The following is a 20323-nucleotide window of genomic DNA, read 5'->3' on the forward strand; positions in this document are numbered from 1 at the left end:
TAGGCTGAGACCATGCATAGATGCGAGTTCTTTTAACCATGAATCAAAACTCAGACCTATTTCCCACTTATGCAGTCCTAAGAAATATTGTTTGCTGAATTTTATAAGCTGTCAGTAAGGGGGGGTGCAAGCACTCTTCTCATTGCACAAAAATAAGACTTTTGCATTATGGTTTACATGAAGTTTCATAGCCTCCTAACTAGCAAGACATTCACTGATACATCATCATTGTCCTGTTAAACGATCATAATTTCACTGTCTTTGAAATCTAGGAACTGCTATTAGTAGGAAAAATACTTTATAAGTAGATACACATGGAGAGATTGCACAGTGAGAATGTGACAGGAAAATATATATATTTTTTTAATAAGCATACTAAGGACATTAATAATTATTACACAGAGCTTAGATTAAAAAAAAAAACAAACAAACAAGGCACTGAAAAATTGAATACAAGCCTTTGTTTTGTTCCTGGCTTTGCAAAAAGTTCTGAAGACAAATTCTCCTAATATATACAGGTACTCATATATACAGGTACTCAAACTGCCTTTTAGGTCAGGAAAACTGCAGATATTTTAATAGCATAAAACACATTTTTGCCAGCGTTGCACTTCTGATTTTGCCACTGATTATGCTCGCTCTCAATGTAAGCAGAATGTAGAAAATGCAACACTTCTTAAGTGTCTTGAAAAGGTCCTGTTGTACATCAGGGAATAATGGCTCCAGCTGACTCCAGTCTATAAAGTGTGGATGTATTACCTAGAGACTCATCAGGTGCATATTCTCTATTTCACCAGACAAGCTATAGCTATTTGGAAGTTCTTAAACCATTAGCAAATAACACAAGTGATACTTAGGCTGAAGCTCATGAAACAACAGTCTGTGTTGTAGAGGAAACAAATGAACATTCCAATCCAAGCTGCGCTGGTATTGTAGAAAATGTTAGTCCTGAAAAGTTCCCTGATAATTTCATTCTTCATCAGTGTAACAGACCTAGTATCATCACTGATAACTAAATGGCAAAAACTAGAATTGCATGGGAAATAAATGCCATTTCCAAGCCTTTACAGCTTTATTTCAGCCAGTACATGCAGCACTGCAACCTACAGAAAGTACCCAAAAAATATCTCTTTGGTACATAGGTAGTAGAGAAGCAAATGGATTAAACAGAAAACAGTTTTAAAATTTTAAATGTAAATTAGGTGTAAAAAGGAGCATCCATCCATTTACAGAACAGATAACAAATTTGGACTTAATTTAATGTATCCCATTAAAGAACTGCTCAAATTAGTCATGTTCTTAAATTAATATCTTTCCCTAGGTTTTTTAAGCTTTTAGTACAGAAGAGTAATACATTTTACATTTTCTTGCCATTTTGTCTCCTTAAATAATCAAAAACTTTGTCTCTGCTTGCTTAATTCTTTCCCAGTTTTTTATCTTTTCCCAGATAAAATTTTACTGAAAGAAACAATGGACAGAAATGAGAGAATTCTGAGCTGGTGTAATACCAGTACAGACAGCCACCCACACAACACGAATACCTCTGTCTCTGTGTATGTACAGGCACTTGGGCCTACTCTGAATAACAGATCATTTACCTTCTATCCCAAAAGAGGAACAAATCTGAAGGGCCCTCTGGTATTTTTGGCTAATATTTAATACTGAGTTGTCAATCCAATCAATATTTCAAAATAATTACTACCTTAATTTTCGGCTTGATTTACACATCACTGCACATACTGTAACCTAAAGGACTTTGTGGAGCTCAGACCACTGATTCAGCTACTTGAGAACTTAAAAATTTCCACATTCGCTCACAGTTTTCCTATTTCCTCAGGGCACACAGGAAAGCTGCTCTTTCTTTCTAACTGAATACAATCCTACTCCCACAAAATCAATCTTCTTGCTCAAGTATTGTCACGTCCCAAAACTAGAGATTGATGAAGGAACACCAAAAAATATTCAGATTTCCATGGATCTGATGGCTCCTGAAATTCTACTATTCAGTGCTCTTATGGCCCTTTATTTGCTTATGTCACAGGGTATAAACCTCTATATTCTCAACAGCATTAATTACCTAACATGTTAGTGACTCTGTTGGTCAAGTTCATTTATTTACCTTCAGTCACAATATTTTTGTTCTCTAACATCATAGTCTTAATATGTGATGTCCACTAAAATTCATTTGGGGCTTAAAAACAAAATAAAAGAGAACTTTGCCTGATTGAATTGTTTGCAGAGCATTTCAATTGCACCATCAAACAGAATTGTGACTGGTTACATAAATTGTTCTGGTTTCCAGGCCAATATTGCAACAACAAAAACTTTCATATGATATTGTAAGTAGGAGATTTTCCCTAGGTTATAAACTGTTTCACCACAATATGTAGGTGAAACAGGTTATAACAATTTTCTCCAATACAGAAAAGAGACCGGCCTTGTATATTTCCCAGCTATTCAAAGGAGAATTATTCACAAAGAGCAGGATTTGGATACCTCAGAAAAAAAAAAAAAAAAAAAAAAAAAAAAAAAAAAAAAAAAAAAAAAAAGATATTTCCTGGAATCAATCGAAATACCTTAGATACATCTCTGTTTTCTCTGATTTATTTCAAATAAAGACCTGATCCTTGATAATCAAGAATTTAATAGGGCTCACATTTCAAAAAGAAGGACAACATATTTCACTGACACTGTAACACTGCTTCTTTTTGTGCAGGGAAAACCAACATAAACCGGGAGTCAAAAAAACTCAGATTCATTTTCATAGCATTTGTAATAGCTGAAGTGAAGTTAATAGGCTTGGGAAAAAATAGAATTGACCTTTCAAAGAAAAAGATTACCTTTGCTTATTGTCTGATCATGAAAACCATGAAAAACTTTACAAGCTCCACTCTACAAATATTTATGATTTGCATGCAAATACAAAGTGAAGTCAGACTTGGAAAACAAATTATGAGTCTGAACTCTGCAATATTAAGAAACAATGTCACAGGAAATTTCACAGGGAGAACCAGGTTATTATTGCAATGGAAGAAAGCAGAATTCAAACTATTTCTGCAGTGACCATTATAAAATTAAAAATCACAGGTTGGGTTTTCCTTGGTGGCACAAGGAGAACAGTATAAGGTATTTAAGAGATATTCAGTGAATCTGTATGAAATAGAGTACATAGTACAGTAAAAAACAGAGTATAAAATCCTACCCTAAATCCAACACACAAGTTGCAACTGGGACCTCTCTGTATTGGCTCCTTTCATTCATTTTATGTGTTTAGATCATAAATTCCTTAGGGGACGCAGCATATGCCTCTTTGGACACATGCTGCATACAGTGGAGCCACTGTCTCATATCAAGCCCCATCTGTTATTGTGATTTGTATTCCAAAACAGGGCTTGAAATGCTAATTACAAATAACGTTGATCAGCATTCATATTTCTGCTAGAATTAGATCCTATGAAAGTGGGGCACTAAATTCTGTACTCACACTTATGCAGTGCACACAGGAATCAGTGACAATTTTGTATCAGCAGTCAGGATGTGCTGTCCTTCAGGGATGTGTGTAGAGAAGTATGTGCATGTCCAAAATCAATTTCATAACTGATTACGCCAAATTGAATCCAATCACTGTCTTTCCTCCTGTTCTAAAAAAAAGCAGCTCTTCTCCTGCCTCCTCTTTTTACTGGGAAAAGGGCCAGGCCTGCTGGATGCACAGTGGTCTGTGGGAATGTGCCATTTCAAATCCCAGCTGAAAGGGGCACGGCCAGGTTGGCACATCAGTGCAAGGACAGGCGGTGCTGGGGACTGGAAGGACACAGGCAGAGTACATGCACCAAGCAGGGAGCTTTAGCTTGACACTTTAACAGCAGATGAAGCTGTGGCCTTGGACTAAGCCTCCATTTCCATTTTTACACCTTTAATGATGAGACAAACACCTTGCAGCATGTACTGCCATTCATTTATTGAACCTTACCCACCCCCCACGTATTTATGGGCTACACAGCCACAGAAGGATTACAGAGGTCATCCAGTGTGTTCTCTGTATTTCATTTTCCACCTCTGTATTTCATTTCACCTCTGTATTTTCATTTAAGTTTCAAGAGAAGTCAGAGGAAAGGGAAAGACCCCTTTATTTCAAATTCTTTAAGAAAGAAAGACCACAGACTGTGTGGTAGATTGTCTAAGAGCTAAATTATAAAAAGACAGAGGAAAAGGCTTCTTTGCTTCTGGCTTGAACTTACTTGGCTTCAACTTTCAAATACACACTTCTGAGGTACTGAAAATCCTTTATCAAAGCTGTATTTTCCAAAGAGATAATTATAGAGCTCATAGTCATTAATATTATCCTCCTTAAGTCCAGCTGGGTTACTTCTTTGATCTATGACTTTGGTGCATATTTTCCATTCTTTTGGACACAATAAATTCAAAACTCCGGAAAGTCTATGTCCCAGTTACAAGATCTATCATTGGATAGAAAACATTTTGGATCCATGCAGGCTCAGAATGATCTCACATTTAACAATCTTCCTTATCCATATGAGGTACGTTTGCATTTTAGCAAAATAAGAACCATATGATTGAGGAGCTACATACTAAAGTTAATAAAATTAAAATTAAAAAAAAATAAGAGCAGCACTTTATGTATTCTTTTAATGATCATTGTGGTAATATTATTGCTTGAACAGTTTTTCCATCTTCTGTGGAAAAAAATCATCCCCTAAAGATACTCTTTATTCAACAGAAATAGTGACTAAGGTGCAGTTGATATAAAAAAAAAAACCTGACCCAAAAATTCAAAATATTCATCCCGTGACTAAAGAAAATAATTTTTATGTTTATGCATAATTTATGTTGTTGCGTGATGGGATATAATTTTAAAAGTTATCACATATAAGTAACATTTTCAATTTAAGACTATGTTCTATGTTGCTCTACCTCAATTTCTTCAATTCACTCTTTCCTTCTCTTTCTGTGTGCAAAACACTGCTGTATTATTTAACAACTATTCAATAATTTAATCACTGCCAGTTTTGTTCCCTATTCACCTAATTTGGTGGAAAGCACAAGCCAAGCTTTTGGGAACTCAAAGCAGGAGGACCATGGGGCAAATATAGCAGCATATTTTATAGGTCAAGGACATATTCAGTATTTCAGAACATTTATTCAAGATTCATCAAAAACTCTCCCATGAGCAATACACAAAGTTCTTTCTTTGGCAAGTACAAAGGAAAGCACATAACTGTATTTATTCTCATTCTTTTTATCTTCCACATAGAGTCTGTCAGCACACCAGTAGGAAGTGAATATAGATTTTCATATGGTTGTCACTATTACTGAGTTAGACCACATTTCAGAGAATATTCCAGCAACACGTCAGTTTAACCACCTGCAGCTGAATTAAGAATATAAAGCTATCTTATACAAACACTGCATAAATTTCAGGTGTCAACTGCATCAACATTATTGAGCTTTTTTTCTGCTACTTTCTCTCATTTTCAATATCCTTTATCAAAAGTTATTTTGGGATCATTTCAAACATAAGTGAGTGGCTAACATTGGTAACCTTTGAACAAAGCATAGTCTTTGCAAGTCAGAAAGATGACCTTTAACTTGAAATATTTAAAGAAGAGAGGAAACTGCTTTGTCTTAATGCAAAACTATTAGAAAAAATAATATATAAATATTGCTATATTGCTCCAAAGTGGAAATCACAGAACAGGGAAATGGTAGACAGAGCCTCAATAAACTGCCTCAGTTCCAGGAAAGGTCAGGTCAGAGACTACATTAGACTAGACCTTCTCCTTTAGAACACAAAAAATGAAAGTACATAATTTCTTAACATACAGCAATTCCCTGTGAACCAAGTGACTGTATCTAATTCTGTTTGGGGCATGATTGCTATATAGGTTTTCACCTGCGTGTGTTTTTAAGCAACAGCTATGAATATGCAAGAAGAAAGTATTTACTACATAATTACCTATAGTAAAAATTATTAATTAATTACCCAGAAAATGTTATCTCTGACTTCAACCACTACAGAGAAGTTCTGTAGTCTATGTCGGGAAATGAAGCAGAAAATACTTGCTCAAATACTTAAATAATTATTAAAAAGGGAAAAAGAATAAGAACTCTGTAGAAACCCAGCTTCCTATAAGCATGGTCAGGAATTGCATTGCACCATTCCCTTTTGATTTCACCATTCCACCTAATTACATCTCCTTCTCCCACAATAACTGACTTTCTCCATTGTCATACTGCAATCTTTCTTTACTCGACTTACTTTTGTAACAAAATACAAAAGTTGTATTTTGGGGAGACAAAATGGGAAAATAGGCTCAGTTTGTCTTCTGTGACAGGAAAAAAACTGGAAGAAAAAAGGGGAAGTGGGAAATAAAGAACTACAAAATATTCAGATTTTTTAAACTTAAAATATCTTTAAGCTCTGCTGTATTTTGAAGATTACTAGACAGAATCCAAATATTCTGAAGAAGGGCTATATGTAGCCATAATAATCAAGATAATATTGAAACCATTAGTAGGAATTATGTATTATGTAAGGTACAAAGATGATTGCCTTTCAGCATTTGATTGCTTTTTTCTTTTTTCTTCTTTTTTTAATTTAAAATTTAGAATGTCCATATCTCTCTTACTGCCTTAGAAAATAGCAATTCCTTCTAATTTCAGAGGAATCTAGAATTAATCTGTCTGTAAATTAATTTTCTGCTCACAAGAAGAAGATTAGGCAGACAATGCATATTTAGATATTTTATAAATTAGAGGTAGATTTACCTTGTCACCTTCAGAGAAAGTCATTCCATCAATGGCCCTTTTCCAAGTAATCTCTGGAACAGGTTCTCCTTCTGCTTCACAGATGAGGGTTGCTTTCCCATTCTCAAATGTGGTTTCATTTTTAAGTTGTATTATTTGAGGCTGCACTGTTAAAAATACAAATTGCATTACTGATCCTGCACAAATTATGTAATATCAAAATCTATCTTTAAAACCACCTTCTTTTTTGGTCAAACAATTTTTTTTTTTTTTTGGGGATTAACTAAAGTTTTAATGTTACTATTTATAAAAGCAGTTAACTTTTCTGACCTCAAGTTGCACAGCAACCATTTCTGTGTGCCCCATGAGCTGGACATCCTGCTTTCTTGGTAGGGTAGAGTGGGATGGGTCCTGGCTGGTCTGGCTTGGTGGCTGTGTTTATGGGGTTTTTCCCCACTTAGGAACAAGCTGCCCAGGAACCTGTGGAGTCTCTCTCTCTGGAGATAACCAAAACCAGCTAGATTTGTCATGAGATATCTACTCTGTCTGACTCTGGACTAGATGGTCTCCAGAGGTGCTTTCCTATCTCAGGCATTCTGTGATTCTATAATAACTGGTGTTTGTCTTCAAGTGCACATTATTCAGAAAAAAAATTTGGGAAGTATTACCATTCCTTGACTTTGATCTTTAAAAATGTTTCACTGGCTTATGCGAATTACAGAATTTAACAAAATCTCCCAGCAACAAACACATTTCACTGGTATTAACACTATGGAGTCCTCTGATACAAATGTGTTCATCCTTACTTACCAAGTAAACTGGTGGTAAGATACATTTTAAAAAAATCCAGATATTTTTTGCATTCTTCAAATCATTCCACTTTATAGCCTTAATTACATATCAGCTACATCTTTCAGTCTATACTGTACCTCATCAGGTTATTTATACAAACAACACAATTTCTGATTACATGTGAATACTTTTAAATTGAGGATTTATCAGAACAATATCACACAAGAACTCTGTATTAGTACGGTCCATAGAATATTACTCTCTTCCATGACATCAAGTATCTTTGTCAAATTTGTTTGGTAATATATTTCACCTCATATATAATGATTAATAAGTTTCTCTGAACCTATTCCCCTTCTACATTGAAGAAATGTACACACTCATCCCTCTAGAAAACCCAACATGTAATCCTGTAATAAGAATATGGTTCAATATGTTTACACACAAAAGCAGTGAATAAAGTTTACATGAGTGAATCAAAATTGGGCAGCTCTTAAGATTAACTTCATCAACTTTAAATACATTTGTTGAAAGTAATGTATTTTCTAAGCAGTTTCTCTGAGCATCACTTTTGAGGAAGCACTACTATAGTGTATTCCTTATGAAACAGATAATAAAGAGATGTAATCTGTCTTCTAATGGGGTTACTAAAGTGTGTGCTATGGAGAACAGTAATACTGGCTTATGTTCATGGATCAAAATGGGAAAGATATTAATTCAGCTTGGAATGGGCACCAGGAGAGCTTCTTGACCAGCCCTATCTTCAACACAACATCAACGGACCCTGTTCGGTCAGACTGCTCAGGGATTTGTCAAGCACTATATTGAAAAATGTCATGAAAGGAGTGTAGACAACCTCTCCCCAGCCTATTGCAATGCCTGGCTGTGAAGGGTATTTTCCTCGTGTCCAGTCTCCTGCTTCATTTTATGACTCCTCAGTTGTAAGTATTGTCTCACGGATGCCACATTCAGCATCACCAAGAAGAATAAGAAAAGCAGGTTCAAACTTGCTATGTGTAGGCATATCACTTACTTTTTATCCATTCCCTCCACACAATTCTTGCCCTCGCTTCTCATTCCTTTTCTCCATATTCCTTCTGTTGCTTCTCTACTGTCTGTTCACCCATGACTATTATGAATAAACTATTGTGTGTTTACTGCATAGAGATGAGAAACAAGTAGCATTTTACCTAAGAAAGCACTGAACTAATTATCCTGCTTCATTAATATATAATCTATGGTGAATGAGATCATGTGATGAAAGAAAACATCTTAAGTGATCAGGAATTTTTGAAATGTCAACTGGACGCAGATTTATTGGATGCAGTAGAAGGTAGCAAGCAAATCAGGCCATCAGTTTGGCCAAGAAAACACAAAATTCCTCTGTGGTACAAAAACGGATGTCAGTGGAAAGACCTAAAAACCCCAGCAGAATTAGAGACAAAATATAATTATGTTAAACTCAAAAATAATTATTACTCTCACTTTCAGGATCATTCAAATGCTCATGAAGTATTTCACCTTGGCACTCAAGTGCTCTGTTTCTATAGCCATATCACCTGGCTACAAAATAAACTGTTCTATCCTTTCATTACTTTGATATATCATCCTTGGAAAAAGGAAAGAGTTATAGCAGACATAAATTTTTTTTTTTTAGAGGGATCATACATAGTATTTCACACCAAAAATTCTCAAAATTTATAATTATTTCCATCAAAATGAGTTCCCCATCTGGACATCATGACAAACCATGTAATTTGCTCAAGATGATGCATGTTCCAAAACACAAAAATAATTCTTAACCTTAGACTTATTCTGAATTCCTTTAAGACCTTCTTCAAATGGATGACTACAAGACAAAAAGTTTTAGCTTGACATTTTAGACAAGAGTACCTGACATTTAAAGGAATAAGCACTGATTAATCATCAAATACATCTAGCTGACAGTTATTACTTGGAAGAAGAGAGCTTATATGGGGGATATTATTTAATTAATTCATTTTTGTAGGTCACAAGTCATAACTTACTATTGACTAGAAGTTTTTACACTGTTTGAATACTTTTCAATGACATTTTGGGTGTTGGAAAATATTAAAAGACATTTGTGTACATGTAAATAAAACTATTTGAAAATGCCAAAAATAGTATTGACAGAAATACTAGAACAGTCATTTCCCCCACCCTCCTGCCTCCAATTTTTTAACTGTTCTTTCTAAATTGATAAGGTCATCCTCAAACTGAGTTGGTATTTGCTTTTTTATTCTAGAAAATATGAAGCAAATAAAAATACAGAGCCTTGGAATGCAAATTCAGGAAGCCTTCAGAGTTTTGCTGCTTTCTTCAGACAAAAATATTGAAACATAGATATTGTGATGTAGTTGAAACATTTGTAAGCTAAATGTCCTGGCTCATATGAAAGAATGCTTGAATATAGAAAGGAGCTAAACTTCATTAAAATTATTTAAGGTAAGGAACTATTATTACTAGACATGCATTGCTAAATAGGAACAGAGTGATGATGCCAAATAAAGAAATAACATTTACTGATTGGAAAGTTTGTTTTCTGACCCAGGAAGGTTGGTTTTAAGTTTCCTAACACTTCCTCAGTAAACAAGTTTCCCTCAGATTCCTTCCCTGGACTATTCTGGATTTGTCACATTGCTGCGTACATACAGCCTCTCCATAAAGCTTATGATGAACATGGATAGCAGTCTGAGGCTTTTGCTTACAACCAGTTTCCTGGAAAAGGTACACAATTTATTGAATTCACAGACTTCTACCCATACCTTTAACAAACAGCTTCATCAAACCTGGAAAGCAGCACATATATAAAGCTTCAGATAGTCCTGCTTATGTTTTACCAACAGAATTATTTTTAAAAATTTGATATTGATACAAACTTGCTTGTACTGGTGAGAGGCCTAGTGTATGTCTGTATGGTTGCCTGATGAATCATTTGATTAATATATCCCAGGAGGAATCATCCCTTCCTGCTGTCCTCCTGCACAGACACATTTGAATCAGGTGGCAAAACTGCAACCCCATCCTCCTGGAAACTCTTGGTACAGTTTGAGCTTAGTAAACAAGCTAGAGCCCAGGAGGGAAATATCTAAGAAAGAGGTTTCAGAAATTTGATTCCTTATATGATAAGGATTCACACACATACCAGTATGAAATGCCGACCTGACTTAGCACACCAAGAACTGAGTCTCTCTCTTTGGATGGTATTATTGAAACATGTTCTGCTATTACACTCAGAAGGGTTTAAAACTTTTCTTCTCAGACAGCTGTCATCACTGTCCTTACAGATTGGTTATTTTCTATTTTAAAAAGTAGAGGTATTCCAAAAATGTGAGGAAGTAGTAAGGAGGATAAAGGAATGCAGAAAACACATGAACTTCTAGTGATGCCTCAGGTTTTAGCTTTTATATTTTTCAGATTCTGTGCTGCTTTATTATATAGTTCTGAGCTTCATATTAGGGGATGGTTCACAGAGTAGGGAGACAACACAATTCCTTCTCTAGATGGAGACCAAGGACAAATGATCCAAATTTCAGGTCCAAGAGCATAAACAACGATGGACTGAAGAAAGAAAAACAAGAAGGATGGGACTTCATATTCTAAAACTGTAACTGGACAATTAACTCCAGTTTGCTAATGGAGCAGAACTTACAAAATGAGAGACCTTGTGACTGGTTGTCTATTTTGTGACCATTTTGGGTTCATCTTGGGTGTAGCACTGCCTGGGCTCTTGCCCTGACCAAGGTGAATCCATTGAGACCCTCTAATAAATCCCTACTCTATTCCTTTACTCCCACCTAGTCTCTGTTCCAGGTCAACCTTCACGAGGCATCACTAACATTACATCTGTAAGTGTTGAGCTGTACTTTGTGAAGCTGCAGTTGGTGAACTTTATGATATCTGGGAGGATATGGAGCACAGACAGCTCCATGCACAGATCCATGACATCAGTGAATTTAAATGAAAAGCTTCCATGTATGTATAGAATAGCATCTCATGGCAAACAAAATGAACCACAAAAAGCACATTAAAACAAGTATAAATTTACTTACTAAGTCCAAAAGAAAATTATTAAGGCATGCTCCAGGCACTATATAAAGTAATGCAGCATTAAGACTGAAAATACAGGAAAAATTTAGATAACTTGTCACCCCAACCTCAGAAGCACAAACGGAGTTTTTGTTTGAAAGATTAATGGATTTTGAAGGACTAAATTAAAATAAAAGTTTTGAAATTTAGCATTTGGAATAAACACAGGAGGGATAAGTTAGGAGAGGTCCATTATATTTCCTCCTGTCTGGCAGATGACAAAAATATATTAATAACAGCATATAGTTTCTCAATAATCAATAAAAATTACATTTTGAATATAAAAAGCTGAAAAAATTTTTCCACTAAACAACATTCAGATTATAACTTAAAAGGTATCTAGAAAATAAAAATAGAAAATAAATGTGTTTAAACTATGCATTAATTACAAAGTGTCTTTTGTAATGCTTTTGGAGGTATTCCCTAATTTGATTTTCGTGAAGTCATTTGTCTGAACCCACTGAAAAGCCAATGAAATACTTTTACAATAAAATATTACTCAGACTGCCCTCTCACTGATTATGCAGGTAAAACACCTATATCATAAAGAACTTCAAATTAACTTATGCTACAACTCCCTTAAAATTTTTATTTTTATTGATTCTGATTAAAGAAAGAATATTTTTCTTTCCAGGAAAATAAATTATTAAACATATAGATGTAGCTTTCTGTGACCTAAGTACAGAAAAGAGAATACTTGCTGAAAATCTCAACACTAAGTATCATAAAATTGTATAACCTATATTTGAGTGATAAAGAAGTAGAAATAAGCAACTAGAGCAAACAAAATGAAAATCCTAGGAGTATAAACACTATTCATATTAAGCACACGTCTTTAATTAAAGCCAATTTTCTTTCATTTAGTCTGATTACATTTTTTATTCTAACACAAATGAAGACTACTGCCACCACCTTGGAGAAGGAATGATGAAGAAATGAATGTTTACTTTGGAGGAAGTAAGAAGATGTAGAAAGTTTCAATGTATTGTATTCATTGACTGTTCTTAAATCGACTGCTTGTTCTTATGTTATTTTTGGAAATTTTTTTATGTTGTCCATAGATGTAAAAATGTGCTATTTCATAATTAAAAATGATAATTCAGATGTATCTAAACACAGAAATTTCTAAATATAGCTACTTACTACTGGAATAAAAAAAAAAAAAAGAAAAATTAAAGTGAAACAGTATGAGTGAAAGTGATAGCTGCCAAATAGAGATAAATACAGAGAAGATTTTTAAAGAATTCAAGGATGAATACCTATGGTTTCAAGCTGTTCAGTAGTAAACAGAAATTAATTTGAATTAAAAACCTAGCACAAGTCTAAGTATTAATAGATAGGATCTTTTAGGTAGTAATTGCTAATGATACAGAAAAAAAGCTATGGCAGCTAGGAGGACAGACAGAGATAAGCAAATCATATAAACAAAGACTTAGAGAAACAGGTTTTTTTCTCTCTTTTTTGAACAAAGCACTGATACAGATGAACTGGGGAATGCAGGATATGTGCCTATAGGTTTTGACACATATATCAGAGCTGCAAAAATACTGTCAGAGTAAGCATTTTATATCAGAATAAAACAGGGTTTTTAGCATTGATACTGAAAAAAACCCCCAAAGTTAAACTAAAGAATCTAGGTCATGCATGATAATGAAATATGTAGGTATTACATGACACTGAAATGAGCATGTATATACAAAAGTCCTGTGTTCTAGAAAGTTTAAGTAGTGATTTCTATGTTTCTATTGTTTTTATTGCATTATGGTTATAGTACTGTTATTATGAGTTTTAACACTGCCAGAGCCATGTTGTAAAAACAGGAGTCATTGCTCTAAGGAGTTTGCATTGTAAATTAAAATTAAAGATAGCAGACATGTGAGACAAATAAGCCAATGAAGTGGGAGAGAAAAATACAATTTAATAGGTCAATTTAACGCAAATAAGTTGTTTGTGTACTATTTAGCTATAATAAGCAGCCATTTGCCTTCCCATTTTCAGACTGACTTTTTTTGACACATTTAATGGAAAAAAGATAAGTAGTTGTTGGCTGTATATATGACTGTATATAATCTGTGTGAAAGAGACAAAAGTGTAGTTTATTGTAGGAGACATAAAAATCCTGTTCCATTACAAATTAGCTATAACCTCTTAGGGCAGAGATGTGGGAGGTACTCTAGAGAATTCTGTGGAAAATTAAACATAAGAAATAATTTTCACTGCAAGAAAGAAAATATGTAAGAAATTTAGGAGTTCAGGATGCCATGGAAACATTAGGGATGTGTAGGTTCATAATGGATTTAACCAACTCATTGTATCCATTAAAACAGTAGAATTTCACTTTCCATGGAGCCATGGAGTCCCCAGAAAAGTGGTTGCTAAAAGATGAAAAATATATACAGAAAATCCTCACTCTTAGTCTGGTGTCTCCTTTTCCCTATCCCTTTCATTAAAAAGTTTCTTTGCTCTAGGCAAGGAAGTAAACCAAGTAAATTTTGGGAACACTTAATATTACTTGTTTAACACACACAGTTATTTCTGAATGAAATTTCTCTAAATTAATATCAAAATTAGAAAGTAATTTCTATTCCTTCCATTTATTTTTCTTAACATTTGGAAATAGAGTTGAATGAAATATTTCAGTTTTCCAAACCACAATGCTGTACTTCTTGAGGCTGGGATAAAATTTAGGATTTTATTTCACCTCCTTTCCTTTGAAAAGAAATTGAGAATAACTCTCAAGTACCTCAGAACAACAGCCCAATGGTTAGGCAATCCACCTGGAGTACAGAGCTGGAGACACCACAGCATAAGGTTCTCAAAGAGGAGGCAGTGGGATGAACAGCCAAGTTCACCTGACACCAAGACTTCAGCCTCAGCCTCCCAGGCCCCAAATGCCAGCATTTTACAACCCAACATCTACCCTCTTCAATGTCATTTATCAGATTACTCTCTCCCATCAGAACTCTTTCACCTTCATAAATTATTTTTAGTTTTAGCTAGAAATTAATTTAAACACTAAATACTTCATTTTTTTTTAACTGAGTATTAATTTCCTCTGTCCTAAGTATGGCATTTACCAGTTCAAATAGAAATTATCTTTCTTTATAATACAAGCTATATTTAATGTAAAAAACCCCAACACATTCATTTTTGTAGGTTTTTCATAAGTAAGTTACAGCCTTTTTGTTTTGCACAGTGATTCTGAGGGATTTTTTCTACATTCTCATGAATACCCACTCTCACTAGGTAATAACAAAACTTCAAATAAATTATCAGTTGTAAAGGAGGGAATCATTAGCACAGTTGGGGGGTGGAACATAGAGAAATAAGGGTTTTGAGGTTATTACTTTTATCCTTGAAGCTCAGCACACACAACATTTTTGTGACTACATCTGCAATTGTACACTTAAAAAACAGACGTCAAGAAAGATAAATTGAAAAATAAAATTAGGAAGATCTCTGCATGGCATTGCCTTACTAAAAACCCTCACTGCTAAGAAGTCAAGATAATCTGCTTTTCCCCCTTTCAGAACGTCCCCCTTTCTCCTCTTGGTTTCCTTGCAAGCAGTCAACTTCTAAACTAAAACCAGAGTGAATTAATTATTTAACTACATTGTACACTGCATGTGAATAGCAGAAAAGCAAATGCTGAAGATAGCCTTTTCAAAATGAAATTCAGATGTAAAGGTTTAAGCAGCCAACAGGGACAAAAGAAGTTGTAAAATCATACAGAAAGCACTTTGCTGCATCAGTAGGTGCCTTGCAGAAATACTATTAAACTGAAAATTGTGAATTAACACCTATTTCCTTACTGTTTACATTTTTAAAGGAAAGATGGACCTATTATGCAGTACTTACCAAAAACTTGAAGGACTGTCTGCTTTTTGTCATTTCCTGCTTTGTTTTTAGCATTACAGATATAAGGACCCGCATCAATATTTTTTATATCTCTTATTGTTAGTTGTGTATTGCTTCCTCTCAGGACATATTTTTCATTTTCTTCAATAAGTTTGCCATTCCTAAAAAAAAAAAAAAAAATATATATATATATGTAAATCGGCCACTAAGTTCCAGTAACAATGTGCTATAGAAGCACCAATAGGCTGAAAATAATATTTGAGGGAAGAGACTACTATTACACCAGCCTCAAAAAAATCACAATTTAATTGTCAGGTTAAAAGATATATATGTGCATAACACCTTTATTCTTAAATGTTCAATATTGACCTAATGTTATAAAAATGGTTGCGAATAGGATTCTTACATATGACTTACACTCAAGGGAGGGCATTAAGAAATTACATATTGTATGCAAGAAACTATTAAAAGCATATTTCTCAACTGCAACTGCTGCAGTTCACAATAGTAACAATGTAGCAACTTATAAAAAACAATTAAATTACATTCACATAGAGCCTATTGGAACATCAATAACCCATCCAAATTATTTCCTCTCAGTTGTTGTTGGCCAGCCACAACTTAGCAAGCAGGCAGGTCTCCAGATGTTAGAATGAGTTGTGACCAGATGGTACAAAAATAATAAAATCTGCAAGCAATTCTGAGGGCTGATTGAGGCTTGACCGGTCCATTTGAGCACCTTGGCCTACACACAGCTGTTTTTTCAAGAGAGCATTACTCAAACATTCTATTCTATTCAACATTCCTAGTTTAGGACATCAACTTTTTTTCAAGATTTGAACCAAAATTATTTCCAATTTATTCTCATGTAATGATAACTACATATATTTCGTATTTTCCTAAATAATATTTTCTCTAAAAGTGGGGATACTGCTTTTTTCTTGGGAGAATCATAACTGTTAGTAGGAGTACCCTGATATCTATATAGTTTGCCCTTAGTACTAACACTTTTTTGTAAATAATTATAATCCACTTTGTTACCAACTTCAAGACATTATTGATACTTGTTCATTTCCTTTCCAAAGAAAATCACAGAAACTGTTTTACAGAATAAGAAAGACCAAATTTTCCATATTAGATAGTCTCACAGAAAACCAAACCTAACCAAAACCAGAACAAACAGAAAAAGCCACCCAAACCCACCACACAACAATAAACAACGAAACAAACAGCAACAAAAAATCCCGAACAACCAAAAACCCCTTAGTGATTTTTTTTAGGAGACAAAAGCATGTATTCAAGGTTAGAAGTAATTTCCAGGTACCTGCTTTCTCAAGCATTGATATCTATAGCAGCTTCTCAGCAGAAATGAGATTATGAGTACTTCCCTGGACCCTCTAGCAAGCAAAGAGATTCATATTGATGCTGATATTGGATAATAGGAAAACATGAATAGTATACTTAAAGTGGATTACTTCTTTTATAAGATAATTCTAAGTCCTGTCAGCAAAGACCAGGAAATTGATCCAGCTAAACTTTAGCAGTGTAAATCATCTCCACAGCTATAAACAATGTTTTCAGTAGGACTATTCACACGAGTAAAGATTTCCAGTTCATGACCTGTAGTTACATTAGGATCGTTATCTTTCACTCCTGGCTAATTAAATTCCATTAGTGTATTGTGTCTCTGAAGGTTATGCTTTACATCAATGTAATATCAGCTTCAACTGAGATACCAGTTCAATGGAGAATTAATTAGATTCTCTTAGTCCATGAAATATCAACAAAATATATACATACATGAAATAGAGCATCAAAACTAAACTTTGATGACCTTTCTTCTTGACAAGGTATTTAAAAGTGACTAATTTTTATAAGTGTACTAAAGGATTTTTGGAGAAAAATTGACATATTAGCTCAGATGCATCCGTTTTAAATTGATCAAAACTAAATATCATCAGCATCTGGAAATAAAAATGGTCAACATAAATAGTTCAACTTCACCACATTATCTGGTCTTAAAGAGCTAAAAGCTTGAGACTATTATTTTGTCCAGCATCTTGCTTACAGTGAACACACAAAGATATGAGTCCCTTCAATAATAGTGTCACTTCATTTAAAAAATACAGATATTTTTCATGGCCTATCAGAAGTTGATCTGTTAAAATAAGTTCATTGGAAGCTAAAAAGGAAACAAGGGTAGTAAAACCTGAGATAATTTACTTTTTAGTTGACTAAAATAGCAGTGGAGTACAAGACTACCTTTGAATAGATCCAGATTCTGCAGGCCTTAATAAAGAAACTTCTTTAGACTGAATGAGCGAATAACTGCTGTGAGAGCCCATTTTAAAAGGCAACAAACACAGAACAACATGGAAATGTGTCTAACACAAGTCTTCAGTCTTGAAGAACCACCTTGACAAGCATGGATATACTTTTTACACCATGAAGTCAAAATCCTGCAGCAGAATGGAGTAAAAAACCATTTACTGCCCTTTTCATCAGTGCTTTTCCACAGCTCTCCAGGAGACTGAATATATTTCAGAATGTTTTTCACTGAGACATCAGGAAAAGCTATAATTTTGACTTTCTGTTAGAATATCTAACACCATCTCTCTGAGGCCATTAGCTATACCTAGCTATACAGAGAATTCAGAAAACAGGCTTCCATTAAATCACTTTATCACATCTGCCCATTTTAAAAATGTTTAACCTGAGACAAATTAAATAAAATTACTGAACTCACATAGATAAAAGGTGAGATTGAGTTTAAAACTGAACAAAATTCCCTTAATTTGCAGCGACCTATAATTATAATCCTTACAAAATCAATAATAAAACTCTATCAGATTCATTTGTTTATTGAAACTGAAGCACAATAAAACTGAGCTTAGTACCAACTTACTTTCAACATCAAAAAGCACACTAAACAGGACAAAATAGGGAATAATTTGCTATTAATTCTGAAAAATATATTCAATCAACTCAGTGGATGACAAGCATATTAATATTAGATGTCACTTTAGACAAACTTCCCTAACACTCATTGACAATGCTTTCTATATCTTTCTCAAAATCAAGAAAAATTACGTTGATCAGGTTTTCCTATGCTCAGTCTTATTTCTAAAAACCCCTGTCTGAACTATTGTAGAAAACCAAGGTCTTTATCTTTACAAACTTTTTAGATAAGACCAAGGACAGAAGCAGAGACCAGCTGATTATGAAATCACGGACCTGAAAATGGACCTGAAAATTTTACTACAGATATTTCAGAAATGTGATGCAGAAATTTGAGACTGGAATACCATTTAGTATTGCTTGCTTTCTCTAAAAATAGAAGGAATTCTCTTCCTCCATTTTTTTCCCCCTGCTTCCATATCAATAATAAAATCTTGTCCCAAGGATAAATGTTCTTTTTGGTGTATCATTTTACAAAATCTCAGTGTCAGAAAATTAAAAAAAAAAAAAAAAAAAAAAAACAACCAAAAAAAAAATCCACCAAAAAAACCCCAAGAACATTTTCTACTGACAAGAATTTATACCCTAATCAGATGAAATTAAAAGAGAATCAAAAGAGAAAAAAAAATCAAAAGGGAAGGGAGGGACCTTAGCCAATACTCCTCATTATGAGATAGTTCCTGAGAGAAACAAAAGAGAAGTTTGCACATGTATGATTCAATATCCATTCCACAAGCCTGAAAATCTTCTTGAAAATCATTATAAAATATATTTAATGAATGGTTTAAAAATTTAGCTCCACAAGGGCTGTCTGTGTACATTGATCAGAGTCTTCAGTGTGGAATCTGATCAGGGTACACAGAAATAAGTGTCTCCCCATGACACTTGGCCTGTGTGCACACTATGATATTTATAAAGCATCGAAAAAAATCCCACAACTGTTAATGGAGATATCCACAAATGGTGGAAATTTATGTAATCTTTCTTAATATATACCATGATGCTTGTTGTCACACACCAAAGCCATTTAGGATGGCAGATTTCAGGCAACACATGATTTTTTGGTCAGATAGGAGAGACATTTAAAAAAGTACTTCAAAGACATCAAATAAAAATAATATGATTTGAATTTAATATCAGTTCTTTGATATACATACTTTGGGTTTATTTTTCCTCCTCTTTCCTAAATTTTGAATTCTAAGCCACATTAAGGAATTAACTTTGCATTCTATTTATTTACATTTCCTGAAATTCAAATTGCATGAGAGAAAAATTCTACTTCACAACTGACCTATGGCATAACAAGATTAAGATATAAAAGGAGAGAAACTTAATCTAACATCATTCAAATGTTTCAAAGGAGATGAAGAACTGATGAAAATCACTTCTATGCCCATTTTGAAAATGGGATGACCTTTTAATCTGCTTGAAATAATATAAGTAAATGCAAATTATTCAGGTCTAAAATAGAAATGTGCACTGGGTTTAAGGTGTTGCGATACTTTACATTCCAGGAATGATGCATATCTTTGTTGAAATTGAAAGAACACAGAGTAAATAGATATTGAAATTTTTACAAATGTTATATGGTAAGTGTTCCCAAATGACATAGCTCTACTATGCTTATGCCATTGATATAATGAAAAAAACACACGAGATTTAAAAGCAATTCCATTTTCAAAGTATTTTATATTGATAAAATTATATCAAGTTTCACTGAAACTTATTCAGTGACACATTCCTGGGTCCTACAAGGGTCTATATTTGTACATCTTTCTGAGTCTCATTGAAACAGAGAGTTAAGGTTAAAATCTATTTTTACAAATGTGGAAAATGTGGC

At 34.0% G+C, this 20323-nt stretch overlaps 1 protein-coding gene across 1 annotated transcript in view; it reads right to left on the reverse strand.

Annotated features, from left to right (window-relative positions):
• The window catches only part of NCAM2 (neural cell adhesion molecule 2), a 271811-nt gene that overhangs the window by 97249 nt on the left and 154239 nt on the right, over nucleotides 1-20323 (reverse strand). The window contains exons 7-8 of the mRNA XM_041414781.1: nucleotides 15526-15686; nucleotides 6787-6932 (exon numbers count right to left, since the gene is read on the reverse strand). Of these exons, the coding sequence (XP_041270715.1) occupies nucleotides 6787-6932; nucleotides 15526-15686 (307 nt within the window). The remainder of the gene's footprint in view (nucleotides 1-6786; nucleotides 6933-15525; nucleotides 15687-20323) is intronic.

Source organism: Onychostruthus taczanowskii, unplaced genomic scaffold (assembly GCF_017590055.1).
Source record: "Onychostruthus taczanowskii isolate IOZ18803 unplaced genomic scaffold, ASM1759005v1 scaffold47, whole genome shotgun sequence".
NCBI classification, from domain to species: domain Eukaryota; kingdom Metazoa; phylum Chordata; class Aves; order Passeriformes; family Passeridae; genus Onychostruthus; species Onychostruthus taczanowskii.